The sequence below is a fragment of the Lissotriton vulgaris genome, chromosome 4_1 (assembly GCF_964263255.1).
Source record: "Lissotriton vulgaris chromosome 4_1, aLisVul1.2, whole genome shotgun sequence".
Lineage (NCBI taxonomy): Eukaryota > Metazoa > Chordata > Amphibia > Caudata > Salamandridae > Lissotriton > Lissotriton vulgaris.
Genome location: NC_141691.1, coordinates 203,804,270 through 203,823,902, shown reverse-complemented (window position 1 = coordinate 203,823,902; position 19,633 = coordinate 203,804,270). Strand labels below are relative to the sequence as shown.

The window sequence follows — 19,633 nt, the reverse complement described above, 5'->3', positions numbered from 1 at the left end:
CAACCATATCCGCACACTACCTACCAGTCAACAACCAGTCTTTTCAGTCCAACACCGCTCAGACTTATTTAAGAGCGGCAGGACGCAAGAGGCAGCAATCTGCTGGAAAGTCCCAAGACTCCAAAATGAGACAATGAAGAGCACCAGGCCCCTCCTACCATAGTCCCTCACCACGATCACGTCTTCTCAGCATCCTTCAGAAATGGAACTCCATTTCTTCAGACAGATGGGTTCTAGACATTTTCCAACATGGCCACATGCTAGAATTCATTCAGCATCCTTCAAATGTTCCACCGCGCAAGTTCTGCTGCAGCACCTTCCAGATCTCAAGAAGGAAATACATTTGCTTCTTCTCAAGCAGGCTATGGAGGAAGTACCCTTCAACCATCAAAACTGGGGGTTTTATTCCCACTTCTTTTTCATCAGAAATTGGAAATGGAGGCTGGTCATGGACCTCAGAATGCTAAACAAGTTCAAAAAGAGTCAATCTTTCAGGATGCTCTCTCTTCAGGAGATTCTTCTTCTAATGGAGAAGGGGGATTTTCTGACGTCTCTCTATCTCCTCGACGCCTATTTTCTAATTCCCATTCACCCTCAACATCGAAAATTTCTCAGTATCAAGGTGGCAGGGGGCCATTATCAATTTGCAGTACTCCCTTTTGGTTTAAAGTCTCCTCCCAGGGTCTTCACAAAGTGCATGGCACCGATAGCAGCCTTCTTAAGACGGTCAGGTCACCAGGGTTCCCATACCTGGACGATTGGCTCATAAAGGCTCCATCTTTCCAAGCTGCAGAAATTTCAGCAAGAGCCTGTCCGATTCTCTTTCAGTTTCTCTGGATCTTCGCATCTATCTGGAAAAATTGTCCATTATCCCGGCCAAATTGTCGGTCTTGTAGGGTGCGCGTCTTGACACAGAAATGGGCAAAGCCATTCCCACTCAGGAAAGAATAATACGCATTATGGATACAACAAAGCTTCTTTCATCAAGAAGGTTCGCTTCTGTGAGGCAGTACAAGTCCATGCTGGGGTTGATGAGCCCTTGCATCCAGCCTATTCCTAATTGCCGACTTCGCATGTGACAGCTGCAGGAACAGCTCGCTGCACAGTGAGTTCAGTCTCAAGGCTCATTCAACGACAAGGTTCGTATTTCAGCATCAATGACGGCCGCCATGGCCTGGTGGATGGTCATCGACAATCTGTTGCAAGGTCTTTTTCATCCACTCTGTACCACAGCTGGTGATGGCCTCGGATGCGTCAATGGACTGATGGGGGGGGTTCTCCTTCAAGGATTACAGGTTCACGGCTAGGGGTCCAAACAAGAATCGAAGTATCATATAAACATTCTGGAGCTCAAAGCAGTGTTTTTAGGTCTGAAGGCCTTCCTGCCTCACATCAAAGGTGCGTCAGTGCTAGTCAGGACGTACAACTCTACAACAATGTTTTACCTCTGGAAGCAAGGCGGAACGAGATTCCGGGCACTTTCCCTTCTTGTGCAACAGATATGGGAATGGCTCCTTGCCAACAACATCTCCTTGCGAGTGGAGCATGTGCCAGGGATTCACAACGAGAAGGCTGACTCTCTCAGCAGGGCCTTCACACAATGAATGGGAACTCAATGACCAACATTTGAAGGAGGTGTTTCAATCCTAGGCTTATCCAACATTAGATCTGTTTGCTACAGTCCTCAACAAATAGTGTCCTCTTTTCGCAAGCAGACATCCTCATCAAAATTCATGGGGAGAGCCTTCCAGTTTTCTTTGACGGGGATGTTCACCTATGCATTTTCCCCGTTTCCACTCATTCCTCAAGTACTTCAAAAAATGAAGCAAGTGCCTTGTCGGATCATTCTCATCGCTCCGGGGTGGGCAAGGCAGTTTTGGTAAGCCGAGCTGCATCGCCTATCAGAGTGTGCCCCAATTGTCTTCCCTCCAAAAAGGATCTTCTCTACAAGAACCAGGGGCAAGTGGTTCATCTGCAAATTTCCTCTCTTCATTTGTCAGCTTGGCTCCTCACCACGCTGAATTTGGGGATTTGAGGCTTTCAGAGGAGTGTACTAAGATTCTTCAGAAACCTCATACTTCGTCTACGTTGAAATGTTACACAGCTAAATGGAAGAGATTCTGTACTTGGTGTATCTCGCAAGCATTGCATCCATTCTCTTCATATCCGGAGCAGGTGCTGCCTTATCTCTTACACCTAGCGAAATCAGGACTTTCTCACTCTTCCATAAGAGGTCATCTTGCTCCAATTTCTAAGTTTAGAAGGTGTTGAAATCAAACTTCTCTCTGGTCTAACCGACTCGTCAAAGAATTTATGAAGGGGCTTTTTAAAGTATTCCTGCCTGTTAAGCCTCCTACAGTTTTTTGGCAATTAAACACCGTTCTGTCTCAACTGATGCGTCCGCCCTTTGAGCCAATACACAAATGCGAATTAAAGTTCCTGTCCTGGAAAGTGGCTTTTCTCTTGGCCATTACGTCAGCCAGACCTATCGGTGAAATCAAAGCTTACCATAAAGGAACCTTATCTACAATTTTTGCTGGACAGGGTTATCCTACGCACTAACCCTTCTTTTATACCTAAGGTGCCTTCAACTTGAGGTGGGAAGACGAAGGGGTTCGAGCCCCCTTTCCCATACAGGCCTGGGGCCCTGCTCTCTCTCTTCATTCTGGTGTGACATTTTGACATCTGTTAATTATGGAGCGGTTTTTCACTGAGGGATGCTAAATTACATCAAATTGAAAATGAGAGCAAAGCTCGAGTTGTCTCTGATGTCACTTAGAACCCTGAGGAGAAAAACAACCCCGTAATTCACTTTTACCAATCTATAATTTTGTGTTGTGTGGCTCCAAAATAATCTTCCCCCTGCTTTCAGCTGCTATGCAGGGGCAGAGGAGTGATTGGGAAGCCATCACAACACAGCCTCTCCTTCCGGTCTTAAATTTGCAAAACAAAATAAACCTTATCTGCCAACCCGACCAGCTGTCTTCCCCCATCATCAGCTGTGCTTTCTACTTCCATTCTAAACAGGCAAGCAGAGCTGCGCTGACAGTCTCAGAGTCCTGTCAGCCTGGCCTGGAAGGCATTTATGACGTAGCAACAGTGGGTAAAGAGTTTGGTTATCAAGTGTTGCTACGTCATACTAGTGAGTTATGACACTTAGAAACTAAAATAAATGAGAGAGTGTAGGATCTTTTTCCTTGAACCAGAAGGTGGAACAATCCTGTCCCCTCTCAATAAAACCTCTTTCTCAAATGATAACTCAGATCGCACCTCCCAAAATGGCTTCACAGTGCCAGATAAAAATCTTTCTTTTGGCCAACCATGACAAATAAACTTTGAGACTTCTACTAATTCATTATCTGCATTATGTTCTCTTAACCAATCCTCCCTGCTAATGGCCAGGAACCCAGAATCGTGTATAAACGCCACACTAACGTTCCCCCAAGGATCATCAACACATTCTTCCAGAGGGGAAGGGAGTCTTGACAGACAATCAGCAACAACATTGTCTTTTCCCGGTACATATGTGATATTGTATATGTATTCTTTCATGCGCATAGAGATCCTTGCTAACCTAGCAGAAGCAGTAGCAGTGCCATCAGTGGATAAAATGTGGACCAACGGTTTGTGATCAGTTCTGATGTGAACCATTTTCCCCCAAACAAATGCACGAAAGTATTCTAAGGCCCGTGGCTCGCTCAAACACGAGCCTTAAAGCAATACACATGAAATAAATGAAAGCACAACATAACAGAGAGAGACTTACATAACAACATTATTATCTTTAATATGTCTCCTGTTCTTGTGTAACATCTGTGATGAATGAACCGGTTTTACCTTTGTGTTTCCTAAATTTGAATTGCTTCTTTTTCTTAACTTTGTTTTTTTCTTACTCCTTCTGATCTTTGTTTTTTACATACGTACCCAAAGCAATGTTAGCTAGTTAAATATGTTATAGGATTGAATATATCTTAATCTATCTTTTGAGAACGGTATTGCATTGATTTACTTTTAGGATGTGACGAGTATGATACAGAACTGTGGATACCTAGGGCTGCTTATTTCCTTTCCTTATGTTTGATTATTGTATTGTAATTTTTGAATAAGTATATTTGAACACAAGAACTTGATTATCTCTCGGCCCGCTATTCTATATCACTGACGCTTTGCGGCTGTCTTCGATTTAGTGTTATACTTATCCTTTTTTCACGTTATTCTTCAAAACGATTAATTGAAACAGGTTTTAACAATTACTGTTATAAGTGATGTACATGAAGAAATTGAAAGTTTGACATGTTCACATTTCCTTATAGCTGATGCTATCAATCAAAGTCCTATGGTGCGAGATGCATTGCAAATGGGGTTCAGTCTGAGCAAGATAACAATGTTAATGGAAAAGAAAATTAAGACAACAGGCGAAAACTATAAATCTGCTGAGCTCCTAGTTGCAGATTTAATAAGTGAAAATGCTCAAGACCAACCTAGTGAGAACCCTCCCAAAAAAGGTGAGTGGTTAAACCTAATAACTGTTATAAAAACATGTTTTCTTCTCAATTAAATGAAATTGTGTTCTGTACTGCCATGTGGAAGAACTATGCTGGTATTAGTGACCAGTAAGGATACGTAATAAGTAATTGGCAAGCAAAAGGTTAATTTAGCTTAAAAAGAGTAATACATGTAACTGTTGTCTTGCTACCCAGGAACAGTAATAATGTTTGGACACTGTCATTAGACCACAAACCATACTTGTACTCCATGACTGGCATATTGAAAAACATAGACATTAACTGAGTTATTATCATTTTGCAGCTGAAGCTTTTGTTTAATATTGCAGTTTTAACTCGACTCAAGTTTGCGTTGGTTGAAGGGAAAATGAGTCCTGTTTACGTTCACAATACAAAAGAATTTGCATACAGGTCTAGCTTGATTGCTGGCTGCTTAATGGACTGCACCTAGTTTGGATACACTGTAATGCATTCCCATTTTAGAAATAGTAACTGTTGATGGAAATGGGAAGGATTACTCAAGAAAAACTAAGGTGGTATAAGTACTGACAGAGAATATCAAATTACGAGCTTACCCCTTAATGTTAATGAATGTCAAATTATGGACCAATCATAACGTTAATAAAATACATAGTGGACGGGGGTCTGCATCCTCCTGCATGGATGCAACCTTGTAGACCTTCTCTTATATTTCCACTTACATCTGAGACTTTTTTGAGCGGGGATCATAGGGAGGATTTAATAGCCAACAAGCCTATAACACCTGAATAGGTAAACTGAAACTTGTGAACACAGCATGGACTTGGCTTTTATTTTATTCTTCAAATCTCAAAGCTCACTCCGTGTTCTTTTAAAGATGGCCATGCACAGCAGATCTGCTTGCTCACATTAGGTGGGACCTGCATCTGAGCAGTGTTTTTAGAGCTACCAAGACCTTCTGCAACACGCACCCAAGAAATTTAACACGCACCCAAGAAATTTGCATTAAGCACTCGAGGGAAGGACTTAGGAGTTGATTGGCCATGAATCTGGTGAATCCCTTCATTGGCATCACAGGGCTTATTCACCTGTATAAGTGGAATGGTTTACATTAACCATAGAATCAGATAAATACCTTCATGCACCAGATACTTTGCAGAGGACTCGTTGGAATCGGAGACCAAAAAAGATGAAGAGACTTTGTGTAGAAGATGCCTTTTCTGAATGGGAACCCTGGATTTTTCGCCTTTTGCTGAACCCTATATTTTTTCTGGCTTTAGGACTCTGCTCTTTAACCCTGGTAACCAAGTGATAGAGTGCCTATGCTTCCCCTTAAAACACGGTTTAATTGGTATATTTAACCTTCCCATTAATCCCTAGTTTATGGTACAAAGTGTACCCAGGGCCTGGACGTTAATGCCACTAATTAACGACAACCCCTATTGTGCACAGTGGCAGTGCAAACATGGTTTCTGGCCTACCATTGTAGCTTGACTGTAACAGTGTAATAACTACAACTCTGCTAATCAAAATAAACTGTTATGTCAGGTGAAAACCTTCATTTTAAATATTAATAATTCTGTAGTAGGGGATCTCTGTATATAGTCATAATCATGTGAATAGTCCCGCCCATGTGCGTGGACCCCCGGAGCTATTGAAATAGTCTCTTAAGTTGTCCTCTTCTGCAATCCTGCATAGACACTTAAGAGGAAATCAAAGACAAATAATGCAGCCTGAAATTAACAAGGCTACACTGGCCAGTACTTCATCCTGAAGTGAAAAAGGATATCCAGAAAATATTAGTTTCACACTTAGAGAAACTCCCCTTCACAAAAATCCTTTGTCATGATAGAGAGGAAGGTTTAGACAGACAATCCCCATAGGCTGCCATTATGTGTCTGTAAATAGATACCGTGCCTTTAAGGAACCCTCCAGAGACCCTTGGTATCCTCTGAAAGGCTAGTTACTTCCATTTTATTTTGTGGATCCTGCTAGCAGGACCCTGGAGCATTGAGCTCTATCTTTATTGGTATAGCTTCAAATATTTTAGCTTTATTTGATAATTTAAGTGTTTCACTCGACGTCTGGGGCCTTCACCTTTTGCTGTCTTTTTTTGGGCAGTTAAGCCACTTTTTTCTTGTCAAAATGCCAACTTTATTTGACAAGTGTCCGGAATGTGTCAGGAAGAAGGCCAAGTCGGACTCTCACAGGGTTTGCATACTCTGTCGTCCCTCATCTCATGTTCCTGACTCCTGTGTCATCTGCAAGTCATTCTCCAGGAGGACCCTGCGTGACAGGGAGAAGATCCGTCTTCAAGGCCTCGAGCAGAGAAGACCACAGGCTGCAGGTGGGACCTCTGGGCATGGAGAGAGCCTTTCCTCTTCCACAAGCCATGTGTCTGCCTCTGGGGGGGCTCCCCAGTCAGAAGAAGTCTCGGCAACTGCGCCGGTCCCGGTCAACGTCGATGGCTACAACGTAGACGTCAAAACCAGGTATGACGACAATATGCTCCCCGTCGACCCAGGACTCTGGATCTAATCGACGTCGAAGATCAACGTCAAGACCTCGGACGAGGTCGACGTCGAGGACATCACATACGAAGACGACGACACTTCATCACCGCCGATCTGGGTCCAGGAGACATCGGCGCTCGCTGTCAACTTTGACGCGCAGGTCGCCGTCGACGAGGAGATCGACGCCGTCAAGGAGAAAGTAGACGTCGAGAAGAAAGTCGCCGTCGAGAAGCTCTCAGAGCTCGTTGTCGAGAAGCCTGTCACCCTCTGTGGTCAACATCTCCACATCTGACAGTTATAGGTCATGGCGGCACCAGCGTTCGCCATCAAGGGGCGCTGCCTCCGAGCTCCCTCTTCGAGGCCTGCCCGCAAGAAGCGGAGAGTGATTCATACCTCGGATTCTGAGTACTCCAGGACCTATTCACCATCTAGGTCACCGGTATCGGCCCAGCCTGTGGCTCCTAGTCTGTCGCCTCTACGGCCTTGGACACCTACGCCTCCTTCTCCTCCTCCATGCTTGCCGACGCCTCCGCCACCACCGCCTACTCCACCTCAGCCACCTGTGCCAGTGGTCCCGGCGGTGCCCAGAAGGCCGAGATCTCATTCCCGACCGAGACATTGCTCTCGCAGCCGGCACAGATCTTCTACCAGATATCACCATTGTGATCGCCACGAGAGGTCACGTTCCAGGTACACTAGGGACACGGAGTCCTCTAGTGGTGGAAGATACTCGCCGACCTTGTCAGATTCCCCGCCTACGAGGATGTCACCTGTCAATGAAATTGCCATGTTTCAGGAGGTGCTGTTAGAGGGAGCGGCGAAACTGAGTATCGCACAGTTCTGCCCCTACCAAGTCTGTGATCTTTGAGACGCTACAACAGAAGCAACTCTCTCGTCTGCTGCTTCCTTAAGTGCCCGGTTTGGGGGAACCGGCTATGGAACTGTTCATGATGCCTGCCTCAGTGAAGTCGGCTCCATCAAGACTTAAAGAGAAGTACAGGCCCCCAGAATCGAACCCGGCATTCCTTCGGGCAGATCCTCCTCCGGATTCGGTCATAGTGGTGGCGGCGTCACACACTCTCTGCCTATTCAGCCCCCTTGCAAGGTGCACATAAAAAATATGGGCCTGGACTGGGAACTGAGTTGAGCGGAATTCCTGCGAGGAATTACATGTCCACACTATTATAGGAGGTCCAGTGTTCCTGCACACAGATTTACTGGGTGCAGGATCAACAAATCTGATTAAGTAGATGTAAAATCTAGCATTCAAAATGACTGTAGGGATAGGCTGCTTTGTTGCCCAGACCCCTTCCACAACTCCTGCCCAACCCTCAGACAAGGCATGGCTTGGCAGTTCGGGCTGGACTGTTCCCATGAGGCACAGGGTCAGACTGATTTGCATATGGCCATGTCTGAACTGGGGTGGCAGAGTGGGCTAAAGAACGGTGATGGATTAAACCCAAATCTGTTGACTGGGGGTGTGAGTGTTTGATTGGTTCAGATGCTCCGTCCATCACCACCCCCTTTTGTACCGCTTTGCTCAAGAACGGATTAAACCCAGATCTGTTGACTGGGTGGGAGTGTTCGATTGGTTCAGATGCTCCGTCAATCACCACCCCCTTTTGTACCGCTTTGTTCGCCATAGGTTGGCAGGGCATGCTCAGACGTGAGTCCCTTGCTTACTTTGCCACTGGATTCAAGCAAGCCTGGCTGAAGACGGCTGTGATGCCAGAAACCGTTCCTAGGAAGCTTGAATCCAGTCCAGGGAAGGCATGGCTTGGCAGTTCGGGCTGGACTGTTCCCATGAGGCACAGGGTCAGACTGATTTGCATATGGCCATGTCTGAACTGGGGTGGCAGAGTGGGCTAAAGAACGGTGATGGATTAAACCCAGATCTGTTGACTGGGTGTGAGTGTTTGATTGGTTCAGATGCTCCGTCCATCACCACCCCCTTTTGTACCGCTTTGTTCGCCATAAGTTGGCAGGGTATGCTCAGACGTGAGTCCCTAGCTCACTTTGCCACTGGATTCAAGCAAGCCTGGATGAAGACCGCTGTAACGCCAGAAACCGGTCATAGGAATCTTGAATCCGGTCCAGGGAAGGCATGGCTTGGCAGTTCGGGCTGGACTGTTCCCATGAGGCACAGGGTCAGACTGATTTGCATATGGACATGTCTGAACTGGGGTGGCACATTGGGCGAAAGAACGGGGATGGATTAAACCCAGATCTGTTAACTGGGTGTGAGTGTTTGATTGGTTCAGATGCTCCGTTCATAACCACCCCCTTTTGTACTGCAACCCTCAGACAAGGCACAGGGGAGATTACTTGCTCCCCCATGCTAGCCAACATTCTCCACTCCTTCATTCACCTCCACTCCTCACGTCCTCCTTCCACCCACACCTTACATCAGCACCCTGCTCAAAGCAGGTGAATAATGCATCTGTTAATCCCAATGGAAAAGAGAATACAATGTGGAATATTATCAGGTGAATTCAGGTCGCACTGTAACTCCCCTTTCTGTAGTAGGGGATCTCTGTGTATAGTCATAATCTAGTGAATAGTCCCGCCCATGTGCGTGGACCCCGGCAATCAAAAATAATCTCTTAAGTTGTCAAAACCATGCAGAAACTGCAAAGACACTTAAGAGCGAATTTAAAGACAAATAATGCAGCCTATATCCACAGGCTACACTGTCCAGTACTTCAACTAGAAATTCCACCACAAAAACACCACACACAACACAGCCTGCCAGTTTCTACCATAGAGAAACTTGCCTCCCCCAGTCAAAGACTGGAATGATAGAGAGGAAGGTAGGGACAGACAAGCCCCATAGGCTGCCATTGTGTAGCTTAAATAGGATACTGTGCCTTTAAGAGAACTTTCCAGAACTTCTCCCAGTATCCCAGAATGCATAGCAGTTCCCTCTACTTTCAGTTCTTTTTTCCGGCTCCTGCTTACAGGACCCTGGCATTGAGCTCTCCCTTGTTTCAAGGGTTTATTGGATATTTTGGCACTTTTGTGTTCTAAAAGTGTTGCAGTTTACTTCTTGGTGTTCTATTTCTCTTTTTTGTGCTGTTTAGGCGTTTTAGGGATCTAAAATGCCTGGCCTTTTTGATAAGTGCCCAGCATGTGGAGGAAGAAGGCCAAGAGTGATCCCCATGATGTCTGCATCGTGTGCCTCCCTGAAGATCATGTCCCTGAGGATTGTGTCATCTGCCAGCAGTTTTCTGCTCGGACTCTGGGGGACAGACTGAAGATCAGGCTTTCTGGCCTTGAGGACAGGCGTCTGCAGGCTGCAGGTGGGTCTGGGTAGGCTGTGAAGGTTCCCTCTGCCTCTGCTGAGGCCTCTGGGGGGGCTCCCCAGAGACCGGAAGCCCAGCAAACGGTCCCGGTCTCCGTCGACGTTGATTGCATCGACGACGACGTCGAGAGGGATGACGGCGGTGTGCTCCCCTTCTCCCCGGGGCTCCGGGTCGAGACGGCGTGACGGCTCGACGTTGAAGATCCTGGAGAAGCCGCCGTCGAAGCCACCGTCGACTTCATCGTCTTCGTCGAGGTCTTCCTACCGACGCCGAAGGCAAAGTGACAAGCATCGACGCTCGCCGTCGAAGCGGCATCGGCGCTCGCCGTCGAGGCGACACCGTCGATCGCCGTCGAGGCACCGGTCGATGTCGAGAGCATCAAGAAGACGGCGACGTTCGTCGTCGAAGACGGAACGCTCGACGTCGAGGAGGCGGCGTACAGCGTCGCGGAAGAAGAGGTCGACGTCGAGGAGTCTACGTTCGACGCCGAGGAGACGGCGATCGACACCGGAGTCAAAGAAGCGTCGTTCGACGCCAGAAAAGCGACGCTCTGCGTCCAGCAGACAGCGGTCAGCGTCTAGGAGTCGGTCAGCCTCTCCAAAACGGCGCAAGAGGGATTCTAGTCCCAGAAGTCACGCTGCTTCAAGTGGAGGACGCAAGAGGAAGCGGTCACCTGCTGATGGAGCTGGCTCTCCGCATCCTTCGCCTAAAGGGTCACCGGGCTCGGTGTACTCAGAGGTGTACACACCATCTCGGCCCAGGACTCCGACTCCTCCTCCTGTTCCTAAGGAGGACCCTCCACCCAAACCTCCACTCCCTTCAGGAGACCCTCCACCACCTCCGGTCCCTCCGCATGGGCCCACCCCGCAGCCGAAGGTTCCTCCGCCGAGGTCCACTTCCCTGCCGTCTCTGCCTGTTCCTCCTAAGGGGACCCCAAAACCGAAGCCCCGTGAGGAGCCAAGGAAGACCCCTCCGTAAAAACCGACGGAGCGGCCACGGGCGGGCAGGTCTCGCTCTCGCTCTGGGAGAAGGGAGAGATCGCGACGCAGATCATCCACGAGGTCGAGACGCCGCCATAGGAGGCGCGAATCTCGCTCACACACGAGGTCCTCTGGGACCAGGGACTATTCTCCTACACTGTCGGGGTCACCGGACACGAGAGTGTCCCCGATAGATGACTTGGTGGCGTTCCATGACGTCCTTTTAAGGGGCGCTGCGAAGTTGGGCATATCCCTGACGGTGCCTACTCCGAAAACGTCAGTCATTTTTGAGACTTTACATCAAAAACACCTGTCTCGTCCTCTCCTGCCTCTGGTGCCGGGCCTGGAAGAACCGGCTATGGCCCTGTTTCTCACCCCTGCGGTGACGAGGGCGTCTCCATCACGGTTACTGAAGAAGTACCGGGCTCCTGATTCGGATCCGGCCTTTCTGAGAACGGAACCTCCTCCTGACTCTGTCATTGTGACGGCGGCATGCAAGCAGCATGCCACCACTCCGTCCTCCACGGTTCCCCCGGATAAGGAGTCGAGGTGGATGGATTCGGCGGGGAGGAAAGTCTGTGGAACTTCCGCCACCTCCATGAAAGCTGCAAGTGCCACGGCGCTGTTGGGCCGATACGACCGTGCCCTCTGGGACTCCCTCGAGCGCTTTGCGGAGCATTTACCTCGGGAGAAGCGTGAGGACTTCATGCAAGTACTGAGTGAGGGGATGCTGGTGGCGAACCAGATCATCAGCGCGGCAGCGGACTCTTCCCTGTTGGCTGCTCACGGATTTTGCCACGGAGTCAACCAACGACGCCACGCATGGCTCCGGCTTACGTCCCTGAAACCGGACGCACAGCAGAGGGTGGCCAACCTACCATTCTCCGGTGAGACCCTCTTCGGGAAGCATGCGGACGATGAGATGGCCGGCATGAAGGCGGAGGCCGAGACGCTGACGGCTGTGGGCCTGGAGAAGCCTAAAGAGACCAAGAAGCAGTACCGCCCTTTCCAACGGTGGTTCGGCGGGCAAGGCTGAGGAAGAGGCAAGGCTTCGGGGCAATCGCAACAGCAACACCAGTTCCGTAAGCCGTTCCAGAAGCGCCAGAAGGGCAGAGGAGGCCAGCAGTCGGCCCCAGCGCCCAAGGGCCAGGCTAAGTCTAGGCCCTAGGAACCTACTTCCCCCGGATTTGTTACCCACTCCGGTAGGGGGAAGCATTCAATTTTTTCTGGCAGAGTGGAGAAAAATTACTCAGGACAAGTGGGTGCTGAATATTGTTTGCAATGGATACAGTCTTCGGTTCACCAGCCCTCCTCCAGCAATTCCCCCGGTCAGCTCGCAGTTTCAGCTGCGCGAGCTTCAGGCGGAAGCGGATATCCTGTTGAGGAAAAGGGCGATAGAAGACGTACCTCTGTCTCAGAGAGGAAGAGGTCTGTACTCCAGGTTCTTTCTGGTTCGCAAGAAGGACAAGAACGAGTTCAGGCCCATTCTGGACTTGCGGCAGGCAAACAAATGGATTCGCAGGGAAAAGTTTTGCATGCTGTCGTTGCATCAGATTTACCCTCAGTTGCAACAGGGAGACTGGCTATGCGCTGTAGACCTACAGGATGCTTACTTCCATGTGCCCATTGCACACAAACACAGGAAGTTCCTGCGGTTCCAAGTCGGCACCAATCACTATCAATACACAGTACTCCCATTCGGACTGAAGTCTGCGCCGAAAACATTCTCGAAGTGCATGGCGGTGGTAGCAGCACACCTGAGGAAGAACAAGGTGTTCGTCTACCCGTACCTGGACGATTGGTTGATCAAGGCATCCTCCTTCTCGGAAGCGCGAGCACACTTCCAGAAGACGTGCGTTCTCTTGAACAAGCTGGGGCTGCACATCAACATGGCCAAGTCTGTCCCGACTCCGGTCCAATGCATACAGTACTTGGGAGCCTCCATCAATACGCTGTCAGCAAGCGTGTCTCCTTCGGAAGAGCGACGATTATCACTCCTTCGGAAGGCTCAGGCTCTTATGACGACTCCATCTACAACAGTGAGGACGGTGTCTTCTCTACTGGGATCGATGGCCTCTTGTATCTTCCTGACGCCACACGCACGGCTGCACATGAGACCGCTGCAGGAGTGCTTGGAGGACCAGTGGGATCAGAGGAAAGGATCTTGGGACCACAAGATTCGACTGTCGCTGCATGCTCTTCAGTCTCTGAAGTGGTGGTGTGCGGCGGAGAATCTCCTCAGAGGGGTTCCCTTTCACAAGGACATTCCCACGCAGACTGTTGTGACGGATGCGTCTCTTCTGGGATGGGGAGCGCACTCCGGGACTCTACAGATTCAAGGCACGTGGTCGCCGATGGAGGCTACGTATCACATCAATTTCCTGGAACTCAGGGCTGTTCACTTGGATCTGAAGGCCTTTCTTCCGTCCTTCCAGACCAACTCTCTGCTTGTACAGACGGACAATACCACCATGATGTATTACCTCAACAAGCAGGGGGGCTCGAGATCACGCACTCTGTCACAGGAGGCGCAGACGATCTGGCACTGGCTCCTAGCCAGAGGACTGACGATAACGGCCACCCATCTACCAGGTGTGCAGAATGTTCAGGCAGACGCACTGAGCAGACTGGTTCAGGAAAACCACGAATGGGTCATAAACGACGAAGTACTAGGAGAAGTCTTCGCAAGGTGGGGAACTCCAGACGTAGATTTGTTCGCCATCGCCGAAAACAGCAAGTGCAGAAACTTCGCCTCCAGGTACTTCCAGCAAGGGACGCTGGGGAATGCGTTATGGATCAACTGGACGAACAGCTTTCTGTACGCCTTTCCTCCCATCCCTCTGATTCCGGCGGTGCTCATCAAGCTGGCCCGGTCCAGAACTCGGGATGATACTCATCGCCCCGGAGTGGCCCAGGCAGTGGTGGTTCACGGACCTACTTCACCGGTCTCTCCTTCCTCACATTCGGCTGCCGTGCAGGCCGGACCTTCTCACGAAGTTCGGGGGACGGATATTACACCCCAACCTCTCGTCTTTGAGTTTGGCGGCATGGCTCCTGAGATAGTGCAATATGGCCATCTGAATCTGCCCGATGATTGCATGGACATACTGAAGGAGTCTAAGAGACCTTCCACTCGGACTTCATATGCTTACAAGTGGAAGAGGTTTTGTATCTGGTGCCAGTCTAAGAACCATGATCCTACGACCTGTAAGGAAGATGTCATCCTTCCTTACCTTTTACATTTGGCGCAGTCTGGCCTTAATGTGCATTCCATTAAGGTTCATCTGGCTGCATTGACTGCCTACAGGAAATGCCCTTCACAGACTTCCTTTTTCCAGATCCCTGTGATCAAAGATTTTCTGGAAGGATTGAAGAAAGTATTCCCTCCTGTCAGGCTTCCCTCGCCATGGGAATTGAATGTGGTGCTGTCCAGATTGATGAAGGAGCCTTTTGAACCGATTCATAAGGCTTCGTTGCAGCACCTGTCCTGGAAGGTGGCAATCCTCGTGGCCATTACATCGGCCCGCAGGGTGAGTGAAATTCAGGCGTTGTGTTGTACTGAACCTTATACTGTATTTCATGCTGCTAAGGTTGTTATGCGTACTCACCCTAAATTTCTTCCCAAGGTTATTTCTGATTTTCATGTCAACCAGACTATAACTTTGCCTACGTTTTTTCAGAACCCTTCATCCCCAGCGGAGAGGTCTCTCAATTCCCTGGATGTTAGGAGGGTGTTGAAATTTTATCTGGATAAAACCAAAGATATTCGTAGGTCTGACCAGTTGTTCATCAATTATGGATCGGTCAGGACGGGTCTTGCGACCTCTAAGCAGTCCATCTCTAGGTGGATTGTGTCCTGCATACAATTATGTTACCAAAAGGCTAATAAGACCTTAGGAGGTAAGCCTAAGGCTCATTCCACCAGGGGCAAAGCTGCCACGACGGCTCTGCTCCGTAACGTGCCGATTGCTGAAATCTGCAAGGCAGCCACTTGGAAGTCGGTTCATACCTTTGCTAAGCATTACTGCCTGGACACTGACGCCAGGGCAGACGCTCAGGTTGGGCAGGCTTCGCTGCGGAATTTGTTCGCACAGTAGTGGCGTTATGTATTTATTCTCCACCGCCGATTTGGTGTGGGGATGGGCTTGCCATTCTATTCACTAGATAATGACTATACACAGAGATCCCCTACTACAGAAGGAGTAGTTTCTGTCCTGTAACTCCAGTTCTGTAGTAGGGGTATCTCTGTTATAGTCATAAGCGCCCGCCCTCCTCCCCGGTGGAGATATTTCATCATGTAAAGAATGCGACAGGTCTGGAGTGCTACGCCTTCAAAAAGAACTGAAAGTAGAGGGACCTGCTATGCATTCTGGGATACTGGGAGAAGTTCTGGAAAGTTCTCTTAAAGGCACAGTATCCTATTTAAGCCACATAATGGCAGCCTATGGGGCTCGTCTGTCCCTACCTTCCTCTCTATCATTCCAGTCTTTGACTGGGGGAGGCAAGTTTCTCTATGGTAGAAACTGGCAGGCTGTGTTGTGTGTGGTGTTTTTTTGGTGGAATTTCTAGTTGAAGTACTGGACAGTGTAGCCTGTGGATATAGGCTGCATTATTTGTCTTTAAATTCTCTCTTAAGTGTCTTTGCAGTTTCTGCATGGTTTTGACAACTTAAGAGATTATTTTTGATTGCCGGGGTCCACGCACATGGGCTGGACTATTCACTAGATTATGACTATAACAGAGATACCCCTACTACAGAACTGGAGTTACAGGATAGAAACTACTCCTTCCATGGGATGTAACTCGTAATTGCATGGTACTGATGGGTTGCTACAGCATGTTTCTGCTAATAACTGGTGCACAGTTTGTACCCTGCCAATACTGGGCAACGTGTAATTAGGGCCACGGTGGGCTGCTTAAAGTGCCACAGAACAGATTAACAAGGATAAAAGGCCCAGTTATCACATCCCATCTAAAAATACACAGCAGGTGTTCTTCACCAAACTTAAACAAAAGACAGAGAATGCAAGATTACATCAGAATGTAATATAGAGAGGAGGTGATTTTTTATTGTATTGCATTTGCAAAGCAATTTCCAAATCCTTGGAAGGCCTAAAGCGCAAATATGCCAGAAACTTTTTTTTGTTTTATCTACTTAAGGCTTTTTGTCCACTCTTAACATCACAAACTATTCAAACAGAAACTGAAAGAAAATCTGATATATTGTATTTCCAGGTTTTTGCAATCATTCAAATTAATGCCGTAGCCTTGCAACACTATCAGTTTCGCCTTAAAAGCAGTACATTGTGGGTGTTGTAGGCCCTGTTATACTGTGAATTTTATGTGGCTTTTTTCTTTCACAGAGGCTATCTTCGGGGTGATTGGATGCACCCTTGAACTGGTAACTGCCCAAATCCCCGATCTCACAGACACCTCCCAACGGCTCTGTACAATTTCTTGGAACCATACTCAGTGTGGTTCAAACTCTATATACAAAGACCACTCAATAGATGACAGATTTTTTTTAACCTCACTCTTCTCTCCTGTGCCCAGAAACACAGCTACACCCTTGATTATGACAGTTTTATAGGGGGGGAAAGGTCTAGCCAAACTTATCTCTTCGCGGAACGGGCTAAAACAGGGATGCTTATTAGCTCCCCTATTATTTTCCATCTATATTAGCAATCTAACAAGGCGTCTTTCTCTAATTAAAAATTATCCTCCTAAATTAGCACAAGCTGACATACTGTGTTTAATGTATGCCGACGATATGGTTATACTTGACCATTCCCCGATAGGCTTGCAAAGAACCCAGAATGAATTAAATCATTATGCAATCGAACATTTTCAGGTGCCAAACATTAATAAAACTAAAGCACTCCCTTTCAGTGTAAGAAGGAAGGCTTTACCTTATTCATGGTCGTTAGAAGGCGAACCGATCGAGACAGTAAAAGAGTATGTTTATCTGGGCAGTATTTTTACTTCTAACTTACAAGATACAGCCCACCTTCAACACTTAAGTCGGAAGGCAGAATCGCACGTTTGGGCTTTACCGAGACTCCACTGGAAATAGAATTTTCACATTAATGCTGGCGGTTTATGATATGAAAATCCCTCAGATTCTATCCTATGCCATGGAATTAACACTAATTAAAACATGGCAATCTATAAAAGTAAAGGAAGGAACCATACTCTGAAAAATTGTTAAAAGTGTTGCATTTGGTACCAGTCCGATCACTAGGTCTCGAGCTATCGGTAACGGGAACCTCTGCTAGAGTAATTGTAAATATCATCAGGTGGGCTTTCAACTTATTACATGCAGCACCAGACACCTTAAGGCATCTGTTAAAACTGGAGACTTTTAGTGAGGAAACGTCTGGGTAAACTTTTAATAGGAATTTGGAGCAAGTCTTTGAGGTTTCTCAATGCACTGTCGCACTTTTACAGGACTGGTCTCCAGCACACTTGAAATTGTTTTTAAAACATTTGGCCCCTAGAATCAGTTATAATTTGGATAAAGAGAATTGCATTCAATTGAAGCATTATAAAAAGTTCGCAGAAAACATACAATTTAAAATGTATGCTCCCTATTTACGTTTTCAACTAGAGCATGGGGTAAGGTGATGTATCCTACTCTTATGTTTGGGTATACTCCCTTTAGCTACATTCTTAGCTAGTTGGGAAGGTTCAAATAATCCCAGAAGCATATGTGAGTTATGCAAAGGTGGCCGACAAGATTTGCTTCACGTTTTACTAATTTGTCCTAATGAGAGTATAGTAGCGGCACAACGTTGTTATATAATTCCAATTCAATTAAAGTATAATGCACTCTCTGCCCAAGATCTAATTATGCTGTGTAACTCTCCAGTCAATGAATTTGCATTCCAAAACCTGTATAAGGTTTGAAGTTATTTTCTGAAGCTGTTCTAAAGTTAAAACTCATAATCAGAAATTTTTATCTCATCTTTATAGAATGTTGTATGGGTAGGCGATAGAACACAGTTACTGCTCCATTTTATAGTGTGTTTTAAATGCAAAATGTTGTATTGCTCCATTTTATAGTGTGTTTTAAAAGCAAAATGTTGTACGGGTAGGCAATAGAATATTGTTACTGCTCTATGTTATAGTGTGTTTTAAAGCAAAGGTTTTACCATCTAATCCTTTTAAATTCAATAATAACAATTTTATCTTTGTATTTGGTGATCTCAGTTGAGGTCTGAATCAAATAAAAAAAATTGACTCAGAGTGGCGGCAAATAAGCATCACTCTGCGGCCCCTTCGTCCACTGTTCTACTGGACAAAGAAAGAGGCAGACTTGATTCTGCAGGAAGGAAAGTCTGCAGCACTGCAGCCACTTCAATGAAGGCAGCTAGCTTGACTGCTCTCTTGGGACGATATGACCGCTCCTTGTGGGAGTCTCTCCAACAGTTTGTTGAACTCTTCCCTAGGGACAAGCGGGAGGACTTTGAGGCGGTTCACAATGAGGGTCTGATGGTTTCGAATCAGTCATCATCAGTGCGGTTGCAGACACCTCTCTCCTGGCAGCCCATTGATATTGTCATGGTGTGACTCTGCGGCGCCACTCATGGTAGCGGCTTACCTCCCTGAAACTGGAGGCCCAGCAATAAATTGCTCACCTGCCCTTTTCGGGTTCCACTCTCTTTGATGCCAATGCAGATGAGGAAATGGCTCATATGAAAGTGGAGGTTGAGACACTCAAAGCTGTTGGGTTGGACAAGCCTAAAGAACAGCGTAATACTTTCCGTTCCTACCAACAACGCTATTCTTCCCAGAGGTTCCAACCCGGCAGGGTCCTCAGGCTGGACAGCAGCAGCAACAGCAGTTTCAGCGACAGCCCTTTCAGAGGGGCAGAGGCAACCAACAGTCCACATCGGGGAAACAAGAGCCTGGCTGGGTCTAAGCCCTGAGGGATTACTTCCCCCTCTTCTGTTACCCACTCCAGTGGGGGTAAGCATTCAAAACTACCTGGCAAAGTGGAGAAAAATAACTCGGGACAAGTGGGTCCTGGATATTGTTTGCAATGGCTACAGTTTACGTTCCGTCAGCCCTCCTCCAGCTATTCCACCCGTTCGTTCACAATACCTTTTGCGCGAACTCCAAGTGGAGGCTAATACCCTGTTAAGAAAAAGGGCGATAGAGCCGGTTCCTCCTTCTCAAAGGGGCAAAGGTCTATACTCCAGGTTCTTTCTTGTGCGCAAAAAGGACAAAAACGAGTTCGCGCCCATTCTGGATTTGCGGCAAGCAAACAAATGGATTCGCAGAGAAAAGTTCTGCATGCTGTCCCTGCACCAGATTTATCCTCAGCTGCATCAAGGGGACTTGCTATGCGCCAT

At 47.5% G+C, this 19,633-nt stretch overlaps 1 protein-coding gene across 2 annotated transcripts in view; it reads left to right on the top strand.

The window, feature by feature from the left end:
• XIAP (X-linked inhibitor of apoptosis) overlaps positions 1-19,633 on the top strand; it is a 550,605-nt gene that overhangs the window by 480,139 nt on the left and 50,833 nt on the right. For both annotated transcript variants that reach the window (XM_086918504.1, XM_086918505.1), the window contains exon 6: positions 4,314-4,505. In XM_086918504.1, coding sequence (XP_086774630.1) covers positions 4,314-4,505 — 192 coding nt within the window. The remainder of the gene's footprint in view (positions 1-4,313; positions 4,506-19,633) is intronic.